This window comes from Trematomus bernacchii, unplaced genomic scaffold (assembly GCF_902827165.1).
Source record: "Trematomus bernacchii unplaced genomic scaffold, fTreBer1.1, whole genome shotgun sequence".
Classification (NCBI taxonomy): domain Eukaryota; kingdom Metazoa; phylum Chordata; class Actinopteri; order Perciformes; family Nototheniidae; genus Trematomus; species Trematomus bernacchii.
Window position 1 is genome coordinate 6,299,103 of NW_022987582.1, and position 18,952 is coordinate 6,318,054.

At 39.2% G+C, this 18,952-nt stretch overlaps 1 protein-coding gene across 1 annotated transcript in view; it reads left to right on the forward strand.

Annotated features, from left to right (window-relative positions):
* The first annotated feature begins 4,349 nt into the window (after window positions 1–4,349).
* The window catches only part of deptor (DEP domain containing MTOR-interacting protein), a 29,928-nt gene continuing 15,325 nt past the window's right edge, over window positions 4,350–18,952 (forward strand). Inside the window, exons 1-5 of the mRNA XM_034127760.1 lie at window positions 4,350–4,726; window positions 4,983–5,072; window positions 9,622–9,800; window positions 10,227–10,350; window positions 16,876–17,054. Of these exons, the coding sequence (XP_033983651.1) occupies window positions 4,713–4,726; window positions 4,983–5,072; window positions 9,622–9,800; window positions 10,227–10,350; window positions 16,876–17,054 (586 nt within the window). The 5' untranslated portion in view covers window positions 4,350–4,712. The remainder of the gene's footprint in view (window positions 4,727–4,982; window positions 5,073–9,621; window positions 9,801–10,226; window positions 10,351–16,875; window positions 17,055–18,952) is intronic.

Sequence of the window (18,952 nt, forward strand, 5' to 3'; positions counted from 1 at the left end):
GCATTGCATCTTAACATCTCTTCCTTTGTGTTTGGCAAAGAGAAAAAAAAGATTTTACCTGGACAGTTGTTGTTTAATGACAATTACTTACTCCAGTTTAGTGTTCAACATAAAAGGTTTACTTTTTGTGTGCTCATTTAAAGGGGACCTATCATGCAAAATGCACTTTGTGATGTCTTTTATACATAAATATGTGTCCCCGGTGCGTCGGGGGAACTCACGCAGCGTCATAAAATAAAACCCTCTCTCTTTTCCTCTGTACCCAAATCTTTTAAAAACGGGTGTACAACGAGCGGATACAGATGTCCATCCGAGGTGACGTCGGCGGACCCACAGAAAGTTGCTATCAGAAACAATGCCTGACGTGTTTTGGACGTCTTTGTTTACATTAGCAAGCCTCGCTAACACTCAGAGCTAACCTGTACTGTGTAGAGTACATGTGTTTAAAAAGCAGGAAATAAAAAAAGAATTCACCTTGTGATAAACCTGCAAGAGAAAAAGCATTTGAGCTCCATACTATTTCAGAAATAATCCTTGATTTAAACAGGTTGGCGTTTTATCACAACCGAATTTAACTTTATCTCCGGTAGAATTCTGATCAGGCATTAGCTCCGCCGACTCTTATTTTTTTTTTTCAAGCTAAGGACCCAAAATCTGCGTTTCTCTAAACTGCAAAAGAGGGGTTTGAGCAATATGAGGCATGGCTACAATGGGTGATCTGTTTGGTATTTTGAAAAAAAAACTTCACAGACATGTTTTATATAGGTATGGCCCTACAATATATTTTTCAAATATAGCATGATAGGTTCACTTTAAACAACGCCTGTCCTTACTAGTGTTGGTTACTCTTGTGGTGGAAATTCCTCACTTAATCACCTTCTGGTAAGAAAAGAACAAATAAACAAGCTTAAACCAAATGTGTGTTATTTAATAAAGAGTTATAGCATTTAACACAATCAATCATATTTCCAGCTGGAAAGGCCAGAGGTCCTGCACTATTAAGGGCCTAGGTAGTACCCAGATCTGACCCTGTTACACAGAAAAGCAATGTCATTTATACAGATGAGACACAGGAAGGTTGGCAATCAACATTACAGTCCCAAGAAGGGTGGGGGGCAGACAGAAGGGGAAGCACAGTATGTTAATTACAACCCTAACATCCATTATGATAATTGCCTGACAATGGTCAGGGCGACACCCTTCTGTCTGAGAACATGTCATAGCCAGGAAACCTACATACATATTGGATCACTGTAAATTCCCATCATAACTTTCAGAGATAACAACACATCTCCCTCCTCTGGATGCCCTTCTTTCAACTCATTTTGAGACATCTTTGATAAATTGAGAAGCGTATTTATTCTCCAGGCCTTTTAGTGTTCTAGTTTATGTACACTAACAAACTGCCCACAAGTTATCAGGATATTTGTACGCCCTATGATTGTACTCTCCTGAACATCTTGGGTCAATAAGAGCAGACCAAGAGCTAAATTAAACTATGAAAAGAAGCCTTTGTTTGGGTCAAGAAATCGATATTGTCATATCAATTACATATAGTTTCACAATATGGGGCTGGCATTGTTTTGTTGTTGTGAATGCTGTTACAGGATGTTGCAAAATAAACTTTTTTTCTTATTGCTGCCATGAACATCTTTATACCGATCATTTATTCATAGTCTCACTCAACATTATTTGCATTTTGGAACTAAATAACATTGAAGCACTTCAGGGGGGAAAAGTAATGCTGCTGAACATATTTTTTCAGCAGTTGTGCAAATATAAATGTTACCTGCCAGCACATCCTAGGGTAGCAGTGCTCTCATATTGAGCAGAATGGATGTCAAAGTGATTGTGGTTTCCTGTGAATTTTAGGATTGACTTTAGAGTCCTCTTCCTCAGAGCCCTTAATGGGCAAGGACCCTACAACTCCCTTGTCAGCTACAAGCCGTCAAAAGCACTGCGATCCTCTGCCGCTGGTTTGAGATCCCCAGAAACGGCAGCGAAAAGAAGTTTGGTGATGCAGCCTTTGTCAATTATTGCCCAAAGCTATGGAACAAAATACCTAAAGACATCAGGAAAGCATACTCGGTGGAAGTCTCTAAAAAAAAAAGCTCCAAAAATATTTGTACAAATTATCCTTTGAGGAAGCTACCTCTTGCTCTTTGCTGCACTTTCTCAATGCACTCTGATGCATTTTAAACTGTCACCTAATTTTGTATTATTATTATTATTATTCGCTGCCATTACTTCGATGTGTAATCACAATGTGAATTCGCAATATCCTCCTTTTAATGCACTATTTTAACTTTTAATCCATTTTTTTTAATGTCTATTCTATGCTCCTTTTAAGTGTATTTTTATGTATTTTTCTGTTTGTCATTCCAGAATTCGAGGACAATTTAGACATCAACACTTTTGAAAAATGAACCTTTTATTTTATTCTTTTTTGTAATGTATTTAGGAAAAACAGATAATAAACCATAAAAAAAGTGATTTGCCCAGCTAAGGCATCAAATGTACACTTTTTATTAGATGTTTTATTTGTTGTGTGCCATGCTTTGTGCAACCCTGTTACAAATACTCATTAAGCAGAACAAATAGGGTAATAGAAAATGATAGTAACAGGGTTGAAATTAGAGTAACAGGGTTGTGTAAAGTAACAGGGTTGAATGGCTACATTACTTTTGATTGTAGATCAGGGCTATTCAATTGGCGGCCCGCGGGCCAAATCCGGCCCCGGGGTGATATTTACTGGCCCTTTGAGTATAATGTTAAAAAGTAATCAATTTTTATTTTTTAAGATTTTAATTTAAAAAAAAATGTGTGCCATAGTGCCTTTATTCCAGAGAGGGTGTTACATTATGAGAGATAGAGGGGTAGACAATGCCTGAAAACTTCGACGGGCTCGGGTTTCGAACCCACCTACTATACTGTAGTGACAACTCCTGTCATTGATTGCATCTCTGCGTGAATGATTAGATCATTTCACCTAAATGAAATCAAATGAAACATGTAGGCCTACTGAGTTCTGAACTTGCCATTTAGATCTATAAAGGCCTTGGGGCTATGTTGTTTGATTGAATTAAACACAATATATGCACTCCACTATGCTGTTGTAGTATTTACTGTATCTGAAGCTCTTAAATTGCTCATATTTCAAGCCATCTTTTTCCCGGCCCCTTGCTTTGGATCATTTTCATCAACCGGCCCCCATTCCAAACTAATTGAATAGCCCTGTTGTAGATCATGACATAAATGAGACAAATAAATACTCAGGACCCCAGAAATGTTGTTTGATAATATTTTATATATATTTTCTAATAAAGAATCAACCCTGTTATTATTATTATATATTATACTTATAGTAACAGGGTTGCAAGTAACAGGGTTGCAAATCAATGCTAATGTTAGCTTTTATCTCAGGAATTAATGTTAACTGCACAATGTAATGCTATTGTCAAGGAATGGACACACTTAGATATTTAACTGAAGAAAGATACATTTGAAATTAATTTGTTTTAGTCTCATAATTTGAGTAACAGGGTTGCGTTTGTATGAGTGCCACACTCCTTCAAGAGTGACAAGATTGGAAATATATAAAAAATAAAAGAGAGGACTTAGTTTTGGTCTACCCATGGTAGTAGCACATGGCTTGCTGATGTCCTTTCCACTGTGTCATGTGACAAACAGTTTTTTCACTTCCTCTGCCAAGCTAAAAAGGTTTCGGTAACAGGGTTGCGCGCATGTTGTGGGACACACTTTCATTGTAAAATTACTGTTATTTAAAATATGTTTATGATTTAACAAATTGATTTGACCATTACAACAGAAATATATCAATATAATAATTTTAAAAAAAAGTAAATAAAAACCCTATTTTAAATGTTATATTTGACATGACAAGTTGGTCACCAAGAAGCGGGGACAAGAGAAAAATGCCATTTTAGGGGATGCTCGAGAGCTATTTGATATTTTAAATAATATTTTGAAACCATTTGTTCTACAACTTTATATACATCTTGTCTCAAGACAAGTATATTTAACACAACAAGTGCATGTTTTAGCTTTTTGGGCATGGATTATTTGATTTTTTAATATGGGGGACAAGAAATGTCCTCCAATTCTGGAATGACCGAATAAAACGGCATGATCAACATTCTACACAATAACAACACATAGCTGGACAAACTAAAATTACATGTCCAACCCACCCTAACCCTTTATTTTCTTCCCAGAACCGAGCGAGAATCGAGCGCACCCACATCTCTGTAACCCCGCCCCTCCGGGTGACTCCCCCAATGACGCCAGCAGAGTACGCCCAATGCGGGGGCTTTGTGGATGGGCCTGGCTGCGCCGTGGAGAAAAACGTGCATGCATCTCGTGTGGTGTGTCATTGACAAACAAACCGAGCCAACGCTCACAGAAACGCTTCTCTGTGTTTTATACAACTGCTGCATACAAATAGCACCAAAAAAAGAGGGATTCATAAAGGGCTCGCGGCATGCATGCACGCGTTACTGTGCGCGCGGATATTCGAAGGTGTTGGAGGTTTTCGAGTAATTAAAAGTGGACCTATGGAGCTGCTGCTGGCACACGGAGGGCTGGGCTGTGACTTCTGACTGCCTGCATTGTTGCATGTTTCCTCGAATGGAATAATTGTCCTCCTCATTCATCAAAGGAATATTATTGATTGACCCTCCGTTTCACTCTCAATGGTGCTTGAAGGGTAAGCAAAAACCGAGATGTCAGCGCATTGTTTATTCTTTAAAATCATCACCGCCTTCGTGCCTTTGTTTTTTCCCATTCGTTCCCCTTTCTGTATGTTTGTAAGCTAGAAAGACCCTGGTGCACACTTTTGTGCTAAGCATTTTTATCACTCACTTGGAGAAATACACGAATGCATTTCCAAGTGCAGCATGATGCCTCTGTAGGAGGCCATTGGCAACAAAAACACCGTGGGTCTGTGTCTCTTGTGTTTGCAGAGAGATGGACGGCATCGGGAACAACATGCAGAAGAAGGCTGCAGAGCTGGAGCGGCTCGCCGAGGTGCTCGTCACCGGAGAACAGCTGAGGTAGGTCGGTGTGACCCGGGGGAGGAATCAGGCGGACCCTGTGTGTGTTTGCAGGGGACACATTCAGTGGAAGCAGGGGCATCTGCAAAACTGACCACTACATTTACAACCATGACTGAGTAGCTACTAATAAATACATCCTGTAAGTAAACAATCATTGTTTATTTAGTCCTCAATGGTGTATATTTGTGTGGCTGAGATTTGTTTGAACAAGGAACTGTCTGGACAAAGTGGGGTGGTGTTAGCATGTTTGACCGTAGGTCAATCATCAAGCATGTTGCTCCCCCTCACTGCAAACTGGCACTAGAGGCAGGTCCACCGCAGGATATACAGGCAGACAAAGTCGTCCACACATGCACCCCTTCCCGTGCACATGCTGCTCCTCACCTACTGTAACGTGCACATTTCAGCCTGAGGCATTCTTAAGGATGTTGTTTTGCTTTATACAGGACTGAACACATGACTCATTTAGATTGCTTCAGTAATAAAATGCCCTTTGAGCTGCACATGGAATGACCATCCTACTAATCATTATCATGCCCTGCCCATTCCTATCAGGGAATTGTATGGCTAACCTTGGCAGAGTTGTTGACATACCTTTGGCACCCTTTGACCTACTGTACTCAAAGAAAGGCTCCAAAACCCCGGTGGCGTTCTCTGGCTCATGCTCCCGCGAATGAATAGAGGCTCAGTAGGTAAAGCATGGCACCAATGCCAGGAATTTCAGCCCTCGGCTAAACTATGAGGAAAATACGTCACTAAATAGTGCTTTCCAGCTGGGTGGGATACACTGTTAGAGCTTTGGCTGTCTCTGAAGAAGTACCCGCTGTAGCATGGTTCTGTTCTGAAGGACCATAAAAAGTAACACCAGTCAACACCTCAAGAGATGAATAGTTTGTGCCTGGGTATTTCTTTATTGAACTCTCTTAGCATTGGTTTATGTTTTCTGGGTGTCATCATCATGCACTGTGTGTGCTTGTGTTAGTGTCCCTGGCACAGCTGTATACTGAGGCTGCCAGCTGGCAGTGGGGCCTCTGTCAGTGAACGATGGGTAGGGCGGGCTCGCTATGCCAGAGTCCTTTGCCATTGAGACACCGCTGTTCTGGGGGAAAGGGCTCAAGGATGTGACATTCGGGTCTCACTCTGTGTCTCTAAATCTCAGTGTTTCTGCCTTTTGTGCAGACATTGCAGTCCAAGAGCTTTCTTAGTCATGCTGCTTGCATGACTCTAGCGATGGGGATTTAAAAACTCCTGTTCCTTTCTCCAAATATTCCAACAACCAGTGGCGGCTGGTGGAAAATATTTTAGGTGGGGCTGTGGAAATGGTGATCAAACAATACTAGGGGGCATTTTTTTGAGAAAAGACCCCCTAAATTATGACTTCTGGTGATGTTAGAGGGGGGGGGGGAGGACAATTTGAGGCTTAAAAATATGAGAAGACTGATAAATACCTCCATAACTTCAGTGTGGTTAGCTATGAATCTTCCAAAACTTCCAAACACCTTGTCCTGGACATAGTTTCTACAGCATAAACTGTGCTAACAAGCTGAGATTCCAGATTCTAGAAATATAAGTATCATCACTGAGCGATCAGAACTCGCGACAGGGGAAGCAAATACAGACATCACACGACGTAGCTTTAGGTAGCAAAACACGGAGATATGCTCACCTTTTGCAGAATAACAATTCTGATCAAAAACGAGAAAAACGCAGCTGAAGGTTAATCCAATGTGTCTGTCACAAATGATTGATGATCCATAATTCCATTTTTATGTCAAAAACGGAGTTTTCATTAGCTGCTAATGGTAGCTTCCAGAGTGTATGACAGCTTCCTGTTTTGTCTCCTTGGATACGAGTCCAAACAACTCACAGACTGCACCGGGCGCTCACGTAGGAGCCCTGTGACCATCAGATTTGACGACGCTGATTGGCTGAAATTATGTTTCGGCGGCATAGTTTAAAGATAGCAACAGTTGGCTTCTGCTGCACTTGCTGCCCTCTCGTCTGGGCGCTGTGCATAGCGCCCAGACGAGAGGGAGTAATGATACACTGGCAAGGCCAGGCAGGACACATGTGACTTATCAGTAACTTTAGACATCGTAACACAATTTTAAACGAGATTTTATTGTAGATTATACATTTTACTGATACCAATTATATAATATTTACCTTGTTTATTAAAAATAAAAATAAAAATAAAAAATATATTTTTTAAATATATATATATATATATATATATTTTTTTTTTAATGTGGGAAGAGGGGGGGCGGCGCCCCTATGGGCCGGCCGCCACTGCCAACAACTATTGGATTGATGGCAAATGAAACTTGGTACAACTTGTCATGCCCCGCTCAGGATGAATTGTAATAGTTTCTGTGTTCTCTTAAAGGAATAAGAAACGGTTATTTTAATGTCCGTCCCTTTTTAATATTTCTAGCACTACCATCAGGCCAAAACGATATTTGTCTAATGATTTGTTTTTTGGACAACACGGCTGCAAAACAATAATTCTTCCATAAGCCTCGGCTGTACTTTGGGTTTGTTAAAGTAAGTGAACATGGTTAATATACCTCCTTAACATCAGTATGTTTCATTTTAGTTGTGAGCATTTAAAGTTATGTTTGCTATGCCTTTCTATAGTCTTTCATTGATTTTGTTTGTAGTTACAGTCTCCAGTACAAATACTGACTGGAAAGTTTAATCATTGATGCTCTTCCTCATTGATTCACCATGAATCACTGCTTTTATGTTATCCTTTGGTCTAAATTGTTATATCAGACCAAATGCTGACATACATAAGGGACTAAGAAAGTTACAGTCGTTACATTTTGTGAAATGTAGAGTTCATTAAAATACAATTTGACGTTAAATAAGACACAGCTCGTACAAAAGCTAGGAGTGAACATAATCCACACCTTTTGTTTGATCATTTTATTACAAGTTCATAGAACATTTGTGTTCGTTCCTGGTACTGATAAGAGCATGCTGTCTGTTTTGTAACCTCTTATCACACATTTGTGATTTGTGTGACCATCATAGCAACTGCTTGTAATGTAGTGCAGATCTGTTTCAGGCACTGCGTTGAAACAGACAGAAAGACAGAAACCATGACCCACAGACACACAGCTGCTGTAGTAAGGCTTGTGACCAGTTCATCGCTGTGAATAGACCGTTTGTTGCGCTAGGATGACTGTGATAGAGAAAAAGGCTTCGTGAATGTTTGCAGCCTGGGGCCTCATCATGGTCATACTGGGAGCCAGAGATTCATTCAGAAACTCTGTCGCTTCTCATTGTTTTATCCACACCAGACATTTAGGAAGTTCTATAACAGAGAGTGACCAACACAGCGAGAAAACCTTCCACAATGAGCATCGTGTAACCAAAAAGCTACATGGATGATATTGCTTCCAGCTTTAATTAAGACATAACTTAAAAGTGGAGGAGGAGGAAAGGATGATGCTGGACCCGATTGGAAGTGAAATCTGTTCAGCTGATCTTGTTTGTGGGTCTCAGTGCAGGATTGGACCAGGCTGTCACTGCTAACCCGAAGAGATGCTCGCCAGCTGCACACAGACTCAGCATGGAGGGGGGCTAGCTAGCTGCAGGAAGCTCAGCTAAAGGCTGTGGTGGGCTGTTTCACAATAATCAGGGCCAGGAAGAGGTCCGCTTGATGATGTGAAACCTGCATCTAGGCCATCTGTAGAGGCAGGAGAGGGTTATCATGTCTCCATGCAAATAGTGACAATATAAATTCCAGCAGCCGGTGTTTGAATGCCATGCTTTCACCTTGAGCCTAGTGGAGTGGTTTGCTCTGTCTAGTAAAATATAAATATAGATTTGTCCTTGTATGAATGTTCAGTTTGTTCTTTGGTAAATGTTTTCCCCTTGTAAACAATATTTGTATAATATATACAAGATATTGTTTGAATATATATACACTTATTTACTAGTAGAATGACAGCCAACTTTAAGACCTTGAAGCTTTTGTCATTACTTTCATTCTATTTTTTTGGTAAATGTTGTATTGGATATAGAATTATAGTCTTTTTCCTTTTAACTGACAACAAAAAATAACCTTTGTATTAAAGATGACAATGCTACTAGTATTTGTAGTGTGTATGCATATTGAAAATATATAAAAATGGTTATATATAAATAAATAGGTGAAAAGTGAATGAAGAAAATAAGAATATTTACTTTGTCAGGAGGCAATGTTATTAGAGAGTAAAAGTGCTTTTCTAATAAAACAAAAACATCTCGAAGCCGCAGGGAAATGTATGGAGCCTTATTAGACTTTCCATAGAAGTAAAATAGACTGTCTTTCCAAGAGAGGTAAAGGGTATTACTTCTTACATTGAAGAATAAAAAAAAAAAAGGCCCCATATACAGTATCGCTCTAAAGGGCACATCTTGATCTCATTCATATAATCACCAGGAAGTTTTGTTAATGCTATTGAAATCAAATCAATAATTTTAAAAGGGCAATGTATTTTGCTGATAAAATCAAATGTTTAGCAGAAGAATTCTCACTAATTAAGTTTCTCCTCAGGCTGAGGCTCCACGAGGTGAAGGTGATCAAGGATCGGCGGCACCACCTGCGAACTTACCCAAACTGCTTTGTGGCCAAAGAGCTCATCGATTGGCTGATCGAACACAAGGAGGCCTCCGACCGAGACACGGCCATCACGATCATGCAGAAGCTTTTGGACCAGAGCATCGTTCACCACGGTGAGGCTGAGTGAGGGGTTAATCTTGTGTGGTATTAACTTCTATTGTTGTTTCTAATTTCTGTAACAACTAGGTTTTCTCTGTCATTCTCTTTTCGTCTTGGTTTACACTTTCTGCGAATCACGTGTGCCTCTTAGTCGATGATTCTCTGTGTCTTTCATTAATGTTTCACACTACCTGTTTCACATTTGACTAGCAGTGAAAACAGTGCCCAAAAGAGTGACTGAAGCGTCCTCTTTAGTTAAAGTTTAGGCAGAGCAAATTCAATGTTAACTCATCCAAGCTGTGTTTAGGTTTCATTGACAGCTCAATACACAACAAATCTAAATTCCCATGACCCCTTTAACTTTCTATTTTCTACCATCATAAATTACACTTCACTGGTTATATCCTTAAGACTTACCCTCAAAGCACTTATGTTTTCAGTGTGTGACGAGCACCGGGAGTTCAAAGACCTGAAGCTGTTTTATCGCTTCCGGAAAGACGACGGCACGTTCCCGTTGGACAGTGAGGCCAAAGTCTTCATGAGGGGGCAGAGGATCTATGAGAAGTATGAGCATATGCAAACACGACATGACGCAGACAGTTCTCTTTCACCTGTTTAGCATGAAGCTATGTAGGAATATTATGAAACAGCTTTCTTGCCATGGGTTGGATAAGAAGATTGACACCACTTTTATATATGGAGGATATTTATGACGTTCTAGCAAGCTGCTAGTCTGCTTAGCTTAGCATACCATCTGGAAACAAGGACATTTAGTTATGTGTTAGACAACTTTGTAAGCAGTACCAAATGCCAGGTGGATTTGTGTGCTATATTTGACAGAGCCAAGCTAAATATTTCCCTTTGATGCACTGATACAAATACTGATGTTTCCAGAAATATGCTTTACCTCCTCGAAGATTATACTGTTGAAGGGTGAGGATGTGATGAAAAATGAGTAATGAAATTGCTGAACCAGTGTGTCGGAGATGCCGCTACCTTTAATGTTTTGAAAATGTCTTGGTAAATTGAATTCTACTAGATTAGAGAGCATAGTTTGGAGCTTAACTGTCTTCTAACCATGATAAAAGCCTGCTGGGATCGAACAAACAGAAGATATTAGAAGCAGTTTGACAAGAGATGAGTCCTAACAGTTGTCCAGGGACACTGCAGAATGTGTTTATCTGAGGGCAGAGGACACCACTAATGGGACTGTTTATGTTTATCATCAGCTTTCTACCCATGATGTTGTTGTTCAAATAATGATATGACTAATTGTTGCTATAGTAACCCCAAAGTCTTTTTGTGTGCGTTTCCGCTCCTCTTATTGGCATCTGTACAGTTTTTGATGTAAACACACACTCTTTGCGCTTACGACTAACTAATAAGTTCAGCCCTTTTTTTGTAACACACACACACACACACGCACACGCACGCACACACACACACACACACACACACACACACACACAGAGAGCTTGACTTCCCTACCCTGTCCAACACATCCTGCCACCTCTTTGTCACATGAGTAAACGCTATTCCTGTCTCTCTTAACACATACACATCCACTCTCTTACAAACAGAGGCATATTGTTCATATTTCTTTCTGAGAAAACACACACACACACACCCACACAAAGCAGTTGCATAAGAGGAAGAAATAGTCCAAGGGGAGACATCTGTCGTTTTAGCTCTCAAAGCTATGTGTTTATGTAATCACCATGGTGCAACCCAGGACACACACGCAAGAACACACACGCAAGAACACACGCAAGAACACACACTCCTTGCCTCCTTACAAACTAAACTTGCTCAATGATAACTCTTATTGCACAAGTAACATTCCAAACCATATCAAAGAAACTGACCATCTCCCAGTCTCTATGCTTTCTTTATTTAAGAATTGGTTTGCAAAGATTTAACAGAATTACTTCTATAACAAAACTATTAGACCTGTTGTATTGTTACTCTTGAACAGAAATGCGGCTTTATTAGATGTCGGCCTCAGCTTTTAGGTCATATCCATATACTCGAAAATTGCATTTTTCTTTTATTGTCTGTATATTGGTGCAAGCCTCTTTTGAGCCATGCTAGTAGCTAAAGGAATGGTCATGTAGGTTGGTCCTTCACCTTCTTCCAGCCTAAAATACCGTGATGCACATTGATGTTTCCCTCCAAATAAATTGTAATAACTTTGATGATTCCCTGACTTTCTCTGAAACATCATCGTCAGGTCAATATTATTATCTCCATCAAGAAGGTTATGTTTAAGTTAGTTATGCTGGTCTGTTTGTCAGCACTATTTTTAGAAAAACTACAGTGCCGATTTTATTAAAAAGGTCCGACTGGTACCTTTTTAGATTGTACAGTGACTTAATGTTGCAAAAGTGACGTTATTTTCATTATCATCATCTTCAGCTGTACTCTGTGTTTAATGATAATTAGTTAATTTTAGCATGCTAACACGCCACCACTAAGGTGTTAAACATGGTAAACATACAGTATGTGGCGTCAAGTACCCTTCCTCTCAGCCAGATTCATCTAGTGCTTCCATTGGAAAAATAAACAGCACTCCTCACACACTCATTGATCTCTGGGGCTGTCAATGTTCCGATCAGCGATAAACAAACCTCAGGAAAATATTTCAAACAGTTGTTTTGACAGCATTTCCGAAGCGACAGTGTTAGTCAGAGAGGACAATGTTTGACAAGCCTTTCAGTGTGTGTGTGTGTGTGTGTGTGTGTGTGTGTGTGTGTGTGTGTGTGTGTGTGTGTGTGTGTGTGTGTGTGTGTGTGTGTGTGTGTGTGTGTGTGTGTGTGTGTGTGTGTGTGTGTGTGTGTGTGTGTGTGTGTGTGTGTGTGTGTGTGTGTGTGTGTGTGTGTGTGTGTGTGTGTGTGTGTGTGTGTGTGTGTGTGTGTGTGTGTGTGTGTGTGTGTGTGTGTGTGTGTGTGTGTGTGTGTGTGTGTGTGTGTGTGTGTGTTGTGTGTGGTGTGTGTGTGTGTGTGTGTGTGTGTGTGTGTGTGTGTGTGTGTGTGTGTGTGTGTGTGTGTGTGTGTGTGTGTGTGTGTGTGTGTGTGTGTGTGTGTGTGTGTGTGTGTGGTGTCACCAGAGTGTTTTCTGTTTACCTCACTGGGGCATTTGCTGTCAGTTTATTGTTAAAGAGCATAAGTTTATTTTATTGCCCAATCTGTAAAACTGAGTTTTTCCATAAAGAATCATAAAAAAGCACCACTTGTGTGCTTACCATAAACATTATAACTTTCTTGTTAATCAGTCATACAGCATGAAGAAAAGCGTTGAAAATGCTCTCTGTTTTCTTTGTTAATGTACCTTAGCGTAAATGTGCTTATAGTGATATTTTGTGTTTTGTCTTCACATACATTTTTATTAGATAGTTTTTTAGACAGCTTTGATTTAAACTATCCCATAAGCGGTCCATTTTCTCTTTTGATCAAAAACATTTGACTCCTAATCTTCTGACTATTACAAAACCTGTTCTGGAACATGAATGATAAATCGTTAACATATGATATATTTATATTATATATATATATATATATATATATATATATATATTATATTTACATTCAACTCCTTAGCTCAATACTTAGCTCTTTTTTCTAGACAGAGATTGTGAGAGAGTGAAGGAGACAGACATGTATCAGTTTCATGTGTCTTTACAAGGCTAGAAAATGTCTCTGTTTAGTCTGCCATTGCCTAGGCACCACATTCCTTTCTGGACCATTTTGCATGTTTTAGCCCATTAACTGCAAATTGAATTTTGCACAATTAACATTATTGGTGACCATCTTCTGCATTGCAGAAATCTGTCACGTGCTGTCGTATACACCAAGTACTTTCTGCTAAACCAAGACTGAGCAACACAACATTTTATTTGTAAAGATCCAGAGTTACAACTGATAATGTCTAGTGGTTCATTAAATCAATTGCTGTCTTCACTTAAGAAAAGATCCTGACCTTTCCCCATGGCTTAATGATAACTGGTGGGATGTCTTTAATTATTACAGGAAATCCGGTCCAACATACAGGGTTATTTACAAAGGAAGGTTTACCATAAAGGCATTTCAACAATGTTTTAACTAGACTAGATTGTCTTAAAGTAATGCTAATCTGTGCGGAAATTCCTGTTAAGTACTTTAAGTAATGTTATCGGGTATTTGCTGTTCCATGAGGTCACTGTTAAGAGCTTTTAGAGGTTGTGAGCGAGATTAAGAGCTGTACAAACATAACATTTCTGACATGAGAAAGTGAATTCATGGTCATGTTGTGCTTTACTGTTTGTGTATCAGAAAAACTTGCAGTAACTCACTTAGCGGTCATGTGGCCACAATGCAGCTGAAACAAGGTCATGAACACGTGTATACATGTCATACCATATGCTGCAGCTTTAAATGTGTCATCTTTTGTTAAAGGGCATCTTTGGTAGTAATGCTCAATAATACTGAGTTGCGAGGCCTCTCCTGTTAAACACATGCGAAACATTTAATTGATTAAAAAAAGGCAGACACAATTGGTTTCCTCCACTACAGTTGTACTAACTGTAGAAATAATCTATATATAGAAATGACTCGGGTTCAGTGTTTAATAATTAAAGGTAAGAGTAAGAGAGAGGTAACATGTACTGGTTACTGTATATCAACCTCTGGTTCAGATGATTTTTGCTCTGGTGTTTTTACAATCTAATGTTTTTATTTTTAGTTTGAATGACTTTCCCTAAAACTTTTGCCGGCCTGTGACCCTATGATTTACTTTATAGTGCCTTCACATGTCCCTTAAACGATTTATAAAGTCATATTTTTATTTCTAAAAGTAGTTGCATGGCTATCAGTGCCCACTGCCCAAACACCATGCAACACCGGATCTGAGTGCAGGCAGTCAGTGGTGGTCCTACAACCTCTTCTCAGTGCGCATCACTCCAGCTGAGTTAGGTATGCTGACTGAGCAACTACGCTGAGTGCACATCCAAGTCAGGGCAGTGTGCATCTTCCCACCTTAAGTCATCAGGATACATTTTACATGAACAGTGTCATGATTTGCATAGTATACTACATACACCCAAGATGCTATTATCCCAAGCACTGTGTTTACTTTTAAGTACCGGACTTTGAGACAATCCCTTTAAGCAAACACATCATGATCTGTTGACTTACCATGTTTAAATGGATTAAAGGTTATTGTGTGCTCAGGCACGTCTCATGGAACATTATGTCCACTTCTTTCAACATTTATATCTTATATCTTGACATCTTAACAACATCTTTACTTTACATGAGTGAAGGACTAAAGCATTCCTGGGTGTGCAACTCAAACCATTTTTCTTAGATTAATTTAAACTGCAGGTCTATTTTTTTTACCTCAACCCGGGGGTGAACTTTGAGGAATATAGTGTCACCATGGGACCAGGTTTATTGAAGATGTTATCTTACCTTGGTTTAAGGCCTGCTGCTTTGGATCATCAGTTGTTGCTGAATTAACCACTCTGAGAGGATGGCAGAAAAAACTCTATTTTTACAAGCTCGTGCACTTCATTTGGCATTCATTTAGTTCAATTTCACATATCAGGGTCCTCATTCAGCTTCATTAAAGTGCAAATTGTTGTCCTGGTCTCTGGAGGTTTTGCCATTAATGTTTGGCATCCCAGGAAATGTATAAACAATAGAGCTGATGGCTTGTCCATGCCAAACAAAAATAAGCGTAGTTGTTTTCCTGCCGTAAGTTAGATGTGAAGATTACCTCTTGTGCCTGTACAGTAAATACGAAGCCAGTTCCAAAACAGGTTAGTTTAGTATAACAACTTGAAACAGGGGCTGATCTGTCCAAAATTAACAGAATCTGCCACAAAGGGTATGATAATGTATTACATTTCCTTTAACCCTCCATCTATGAATTGTGTATGAATCTCTTTACTGACTAGCTTATCTGTTTTGCTAAAAGTCACAACCACGGTTAACTAATACAGATTTAGAGATGATCTATTCTCTGAAAACTAGGCAGGCAGCACTGTTTCTTCTATGGAACCTGAATCCCTTGGCAAAAGGATAACTTTAAGTTTTCAATCATTTAAGTACATTAAATGTTCTGAATATTATTACAAATCTCTCAATTGACATCTACCTGTCTGTATTGAACAGTTTGGTGTGTTGTAATGACAGTTTAGTGAATGACAGCTGTTTGAACAGACTGTGGGAATGTATTTGTGCCAGCAGCCAAACACAGCCAACAACGAGGCGACATGTTTAGTATCTCTGTCTATTTGATGGTACTTTTCGTTGGTAGCGCATGTTATGACATGTACAGGTGTATCACAGAGAGCTTATCATCTCTTATAACCACTGCCTGGCAGGTTTATTCTGTGGGAGAGTTCAGGTCTCAGTGTTAGGGTGTTAGTGTGTTTAAAGGAAGAGATTTAGTGATTATGTCCTTGGCATGTGTGTACATGTCTGGTTTTGTTTGTTGATTCATAGTTTTCGTGTACAAGGCTTCAAGAAATAACATGAATTTAGTTTTTAAATTCGCATATGTGGCTGAAGCGCTTATCCGGTCACAGTTACAGCGCAGTCTTTGTGCTCTTTGACCAGACAAATTACAGAGTGGAGAAATGAGAAAAGCTGCTGGTTTGGAGGGCTTTCACTGCTGGAAATTCCCTTTAAAATGTTTTACTTTCCTCAAGTATCTCGAATATATCTGTTAACAATGTGAAGCATTCTGACAACTCACATTTTGTTTCTTCAGATGAATATCTACAACTAAAACGACTAAAGTACATGTCCTGCAAACTGTTGCTTTGGAGACCTCAGCTAGGGCCCCAAATGTAGTGTTATTATAACATATTTGCCTGAAAGAGACAACAATACTGCACTTAGATCCTAAGTGGATTCACATTGCTTAGTGTTTTCACAGTTCCCACAAAGCTAAACTTTAAACCACCATCAGTGGGGCGAGTGGTTCGTTTAATATATCCTCAGTGTATTGATAACATTTTATTTTGAATGCAACACTCTACTCAGTCCCACTCTCTGACTTCTGAACCAATTATAGTAACAGAAATGTGCTCTCGTCTTCTCTCCACAGGTTGATGAACACAGAAAACACCTTGTTACAAACCAGGGAGGAAGAGGGCGGCACGTATGAGCGAGCGCTGGTGGGCTCTGAGTTCATTGACTGGCTGCTGCAGGAGGGCGAGATGGCGGCCAGGGAGGAGGCGGAGCAGCTGGGGCGCAGGCTCCTGGAACATGGCATCATCCAGCACGGTGAGGAAGACGCTCAACTGTTGTTTTATGTAACTATTTAAACAACCTACAGTATCAGGCAACACCTGCATCACTCAATTACTCCTTTGGTTCCAAACACTTTATTTAGTATGATAAATAAAAATGCAACAAAATGTACTCTGATTGGTCTAAAGTCCGATACTTTTGACACTTTTATCAAAAGTCAAAGTCAGTATAATTGAATGCTAAATGATGTGAAACGCTAACATTGTTTTTATCAATATTGTTACTTATGAACATTTCTATCTTTGATATTGAATTTGAAATGAAATCTGAAATACTTGATTCTCCTTTTTTTTTTAAAGCAATATAATCATTTTTGGAATCAGTCTTTGGGTACACAGCACTAATGTTTGGTCGCAAAATATAAAGAAATATAAGAATAACAAAAGTCCCATATGCCTAAAAACTAAATATACAGTATTATGAGAAAAAATTCACATTTCAGCCGAAATTAAACATTTCAATGCTAGCACAAATAAGGTTATAAATAATTGTGATCAAATGTAGGAAATATAATCTCAAGCGCATTTTATTACTTGCTGCTTCTGCTTCAGCTGGGCGGCAGACGCTATCGACAGATTGATTATCTGTGCTTGACACTTGGTGAAAGTAATTCCCCTGCTGTAATCACATGATCCTTTCAGCTAGTAGATCATATCAACTGACCCTACTGGCCTGACTATTTGCTCCTTTGCAATCATGCAATCCGATAACTGTTGTAGACCTACAGTGTGATTACAGCCCCTATTTGCACACCTAAAGACGCCGTTTTGATTATGAAAAGTCAATGTTTTCAACACAGAGAACACTTAGCTGGCCACTTTAGCATCAAAGATATGCCTAGATAGATTACAGTGGCACCCTTTATAAAAAAGAGAAATACTAGCCCTGCAACCTGAAACAAAAAATAGGTCAACACGGTTTCAAATGGGAAACTGGACATTTTAAAATAGCTCTCGTTCTCGTCCACCCCTAAAACTTGTTAAAGTTCATGTTGGGCTCCCAGTCGTTCTGAACTGACCCACATAATGTCTCACGCCGGCTGGGTTGTATTTCACTCGTCTTGATTCTCTGTGTCTCGTTTTCCTGACCTGATATGGCTCAGGTCCCTGTTCAAGAGGTACTGAATGTTACAGAGAAATAAACACCAGCAAAATGTGACCTGAATGTCACAGGTATCACGAGGTCAACAAGTTCTACTAGCTATTATGTTATCTGTGAATATGTGATATATATATTATATACACTTGAAATATGTAATCGGTTAGGCTTAGAGTCTTAGTTGTGTAAGAAAAAGTACTTAGTTATGTAAGAAAAAGTACTTGTACCACTAAGTGAAAATACTCCTTCATTCAAAAACAGTATTTAGTGTACTGAGGCTGGTTGAAGTGGAACTCATTTTATCAACATACAGTTATGTTTTAACATGTCCTATAATCTCATACTTAATCATATTTTATAATCAGACTATACGTTTCCTTCTCTTTTTATGTCCTTTACCACTTCCTTGGATGGTCGTCATTCTCCCCTCTTACAGTCAGACCACTACAGTTTTATATTTACAACATTTTTTAACATTGAACATGAATCCTGAATGAGTTTCCGTCGGGTTACCGCATGACAGGAAATTTGATTTGACGCTGATGTCTGTAGTTTATACCAGGTCTGATTTAATTAGTGTGTATTACTGCAGAGGAGGCAGATGTCCTCACTGCTAGAGGGTTTAGTTTTTTCCATTTGAACTTAAACCGTTATGTTGATTTCACCATTCTTATTCTGAAATCTACCATGCAGCATTTAAAAAAAAAAAAAATACAGGATAGAATAAATCATATTAAACAAGCAACTTATTAAACGTATTAAAAACAAGATAG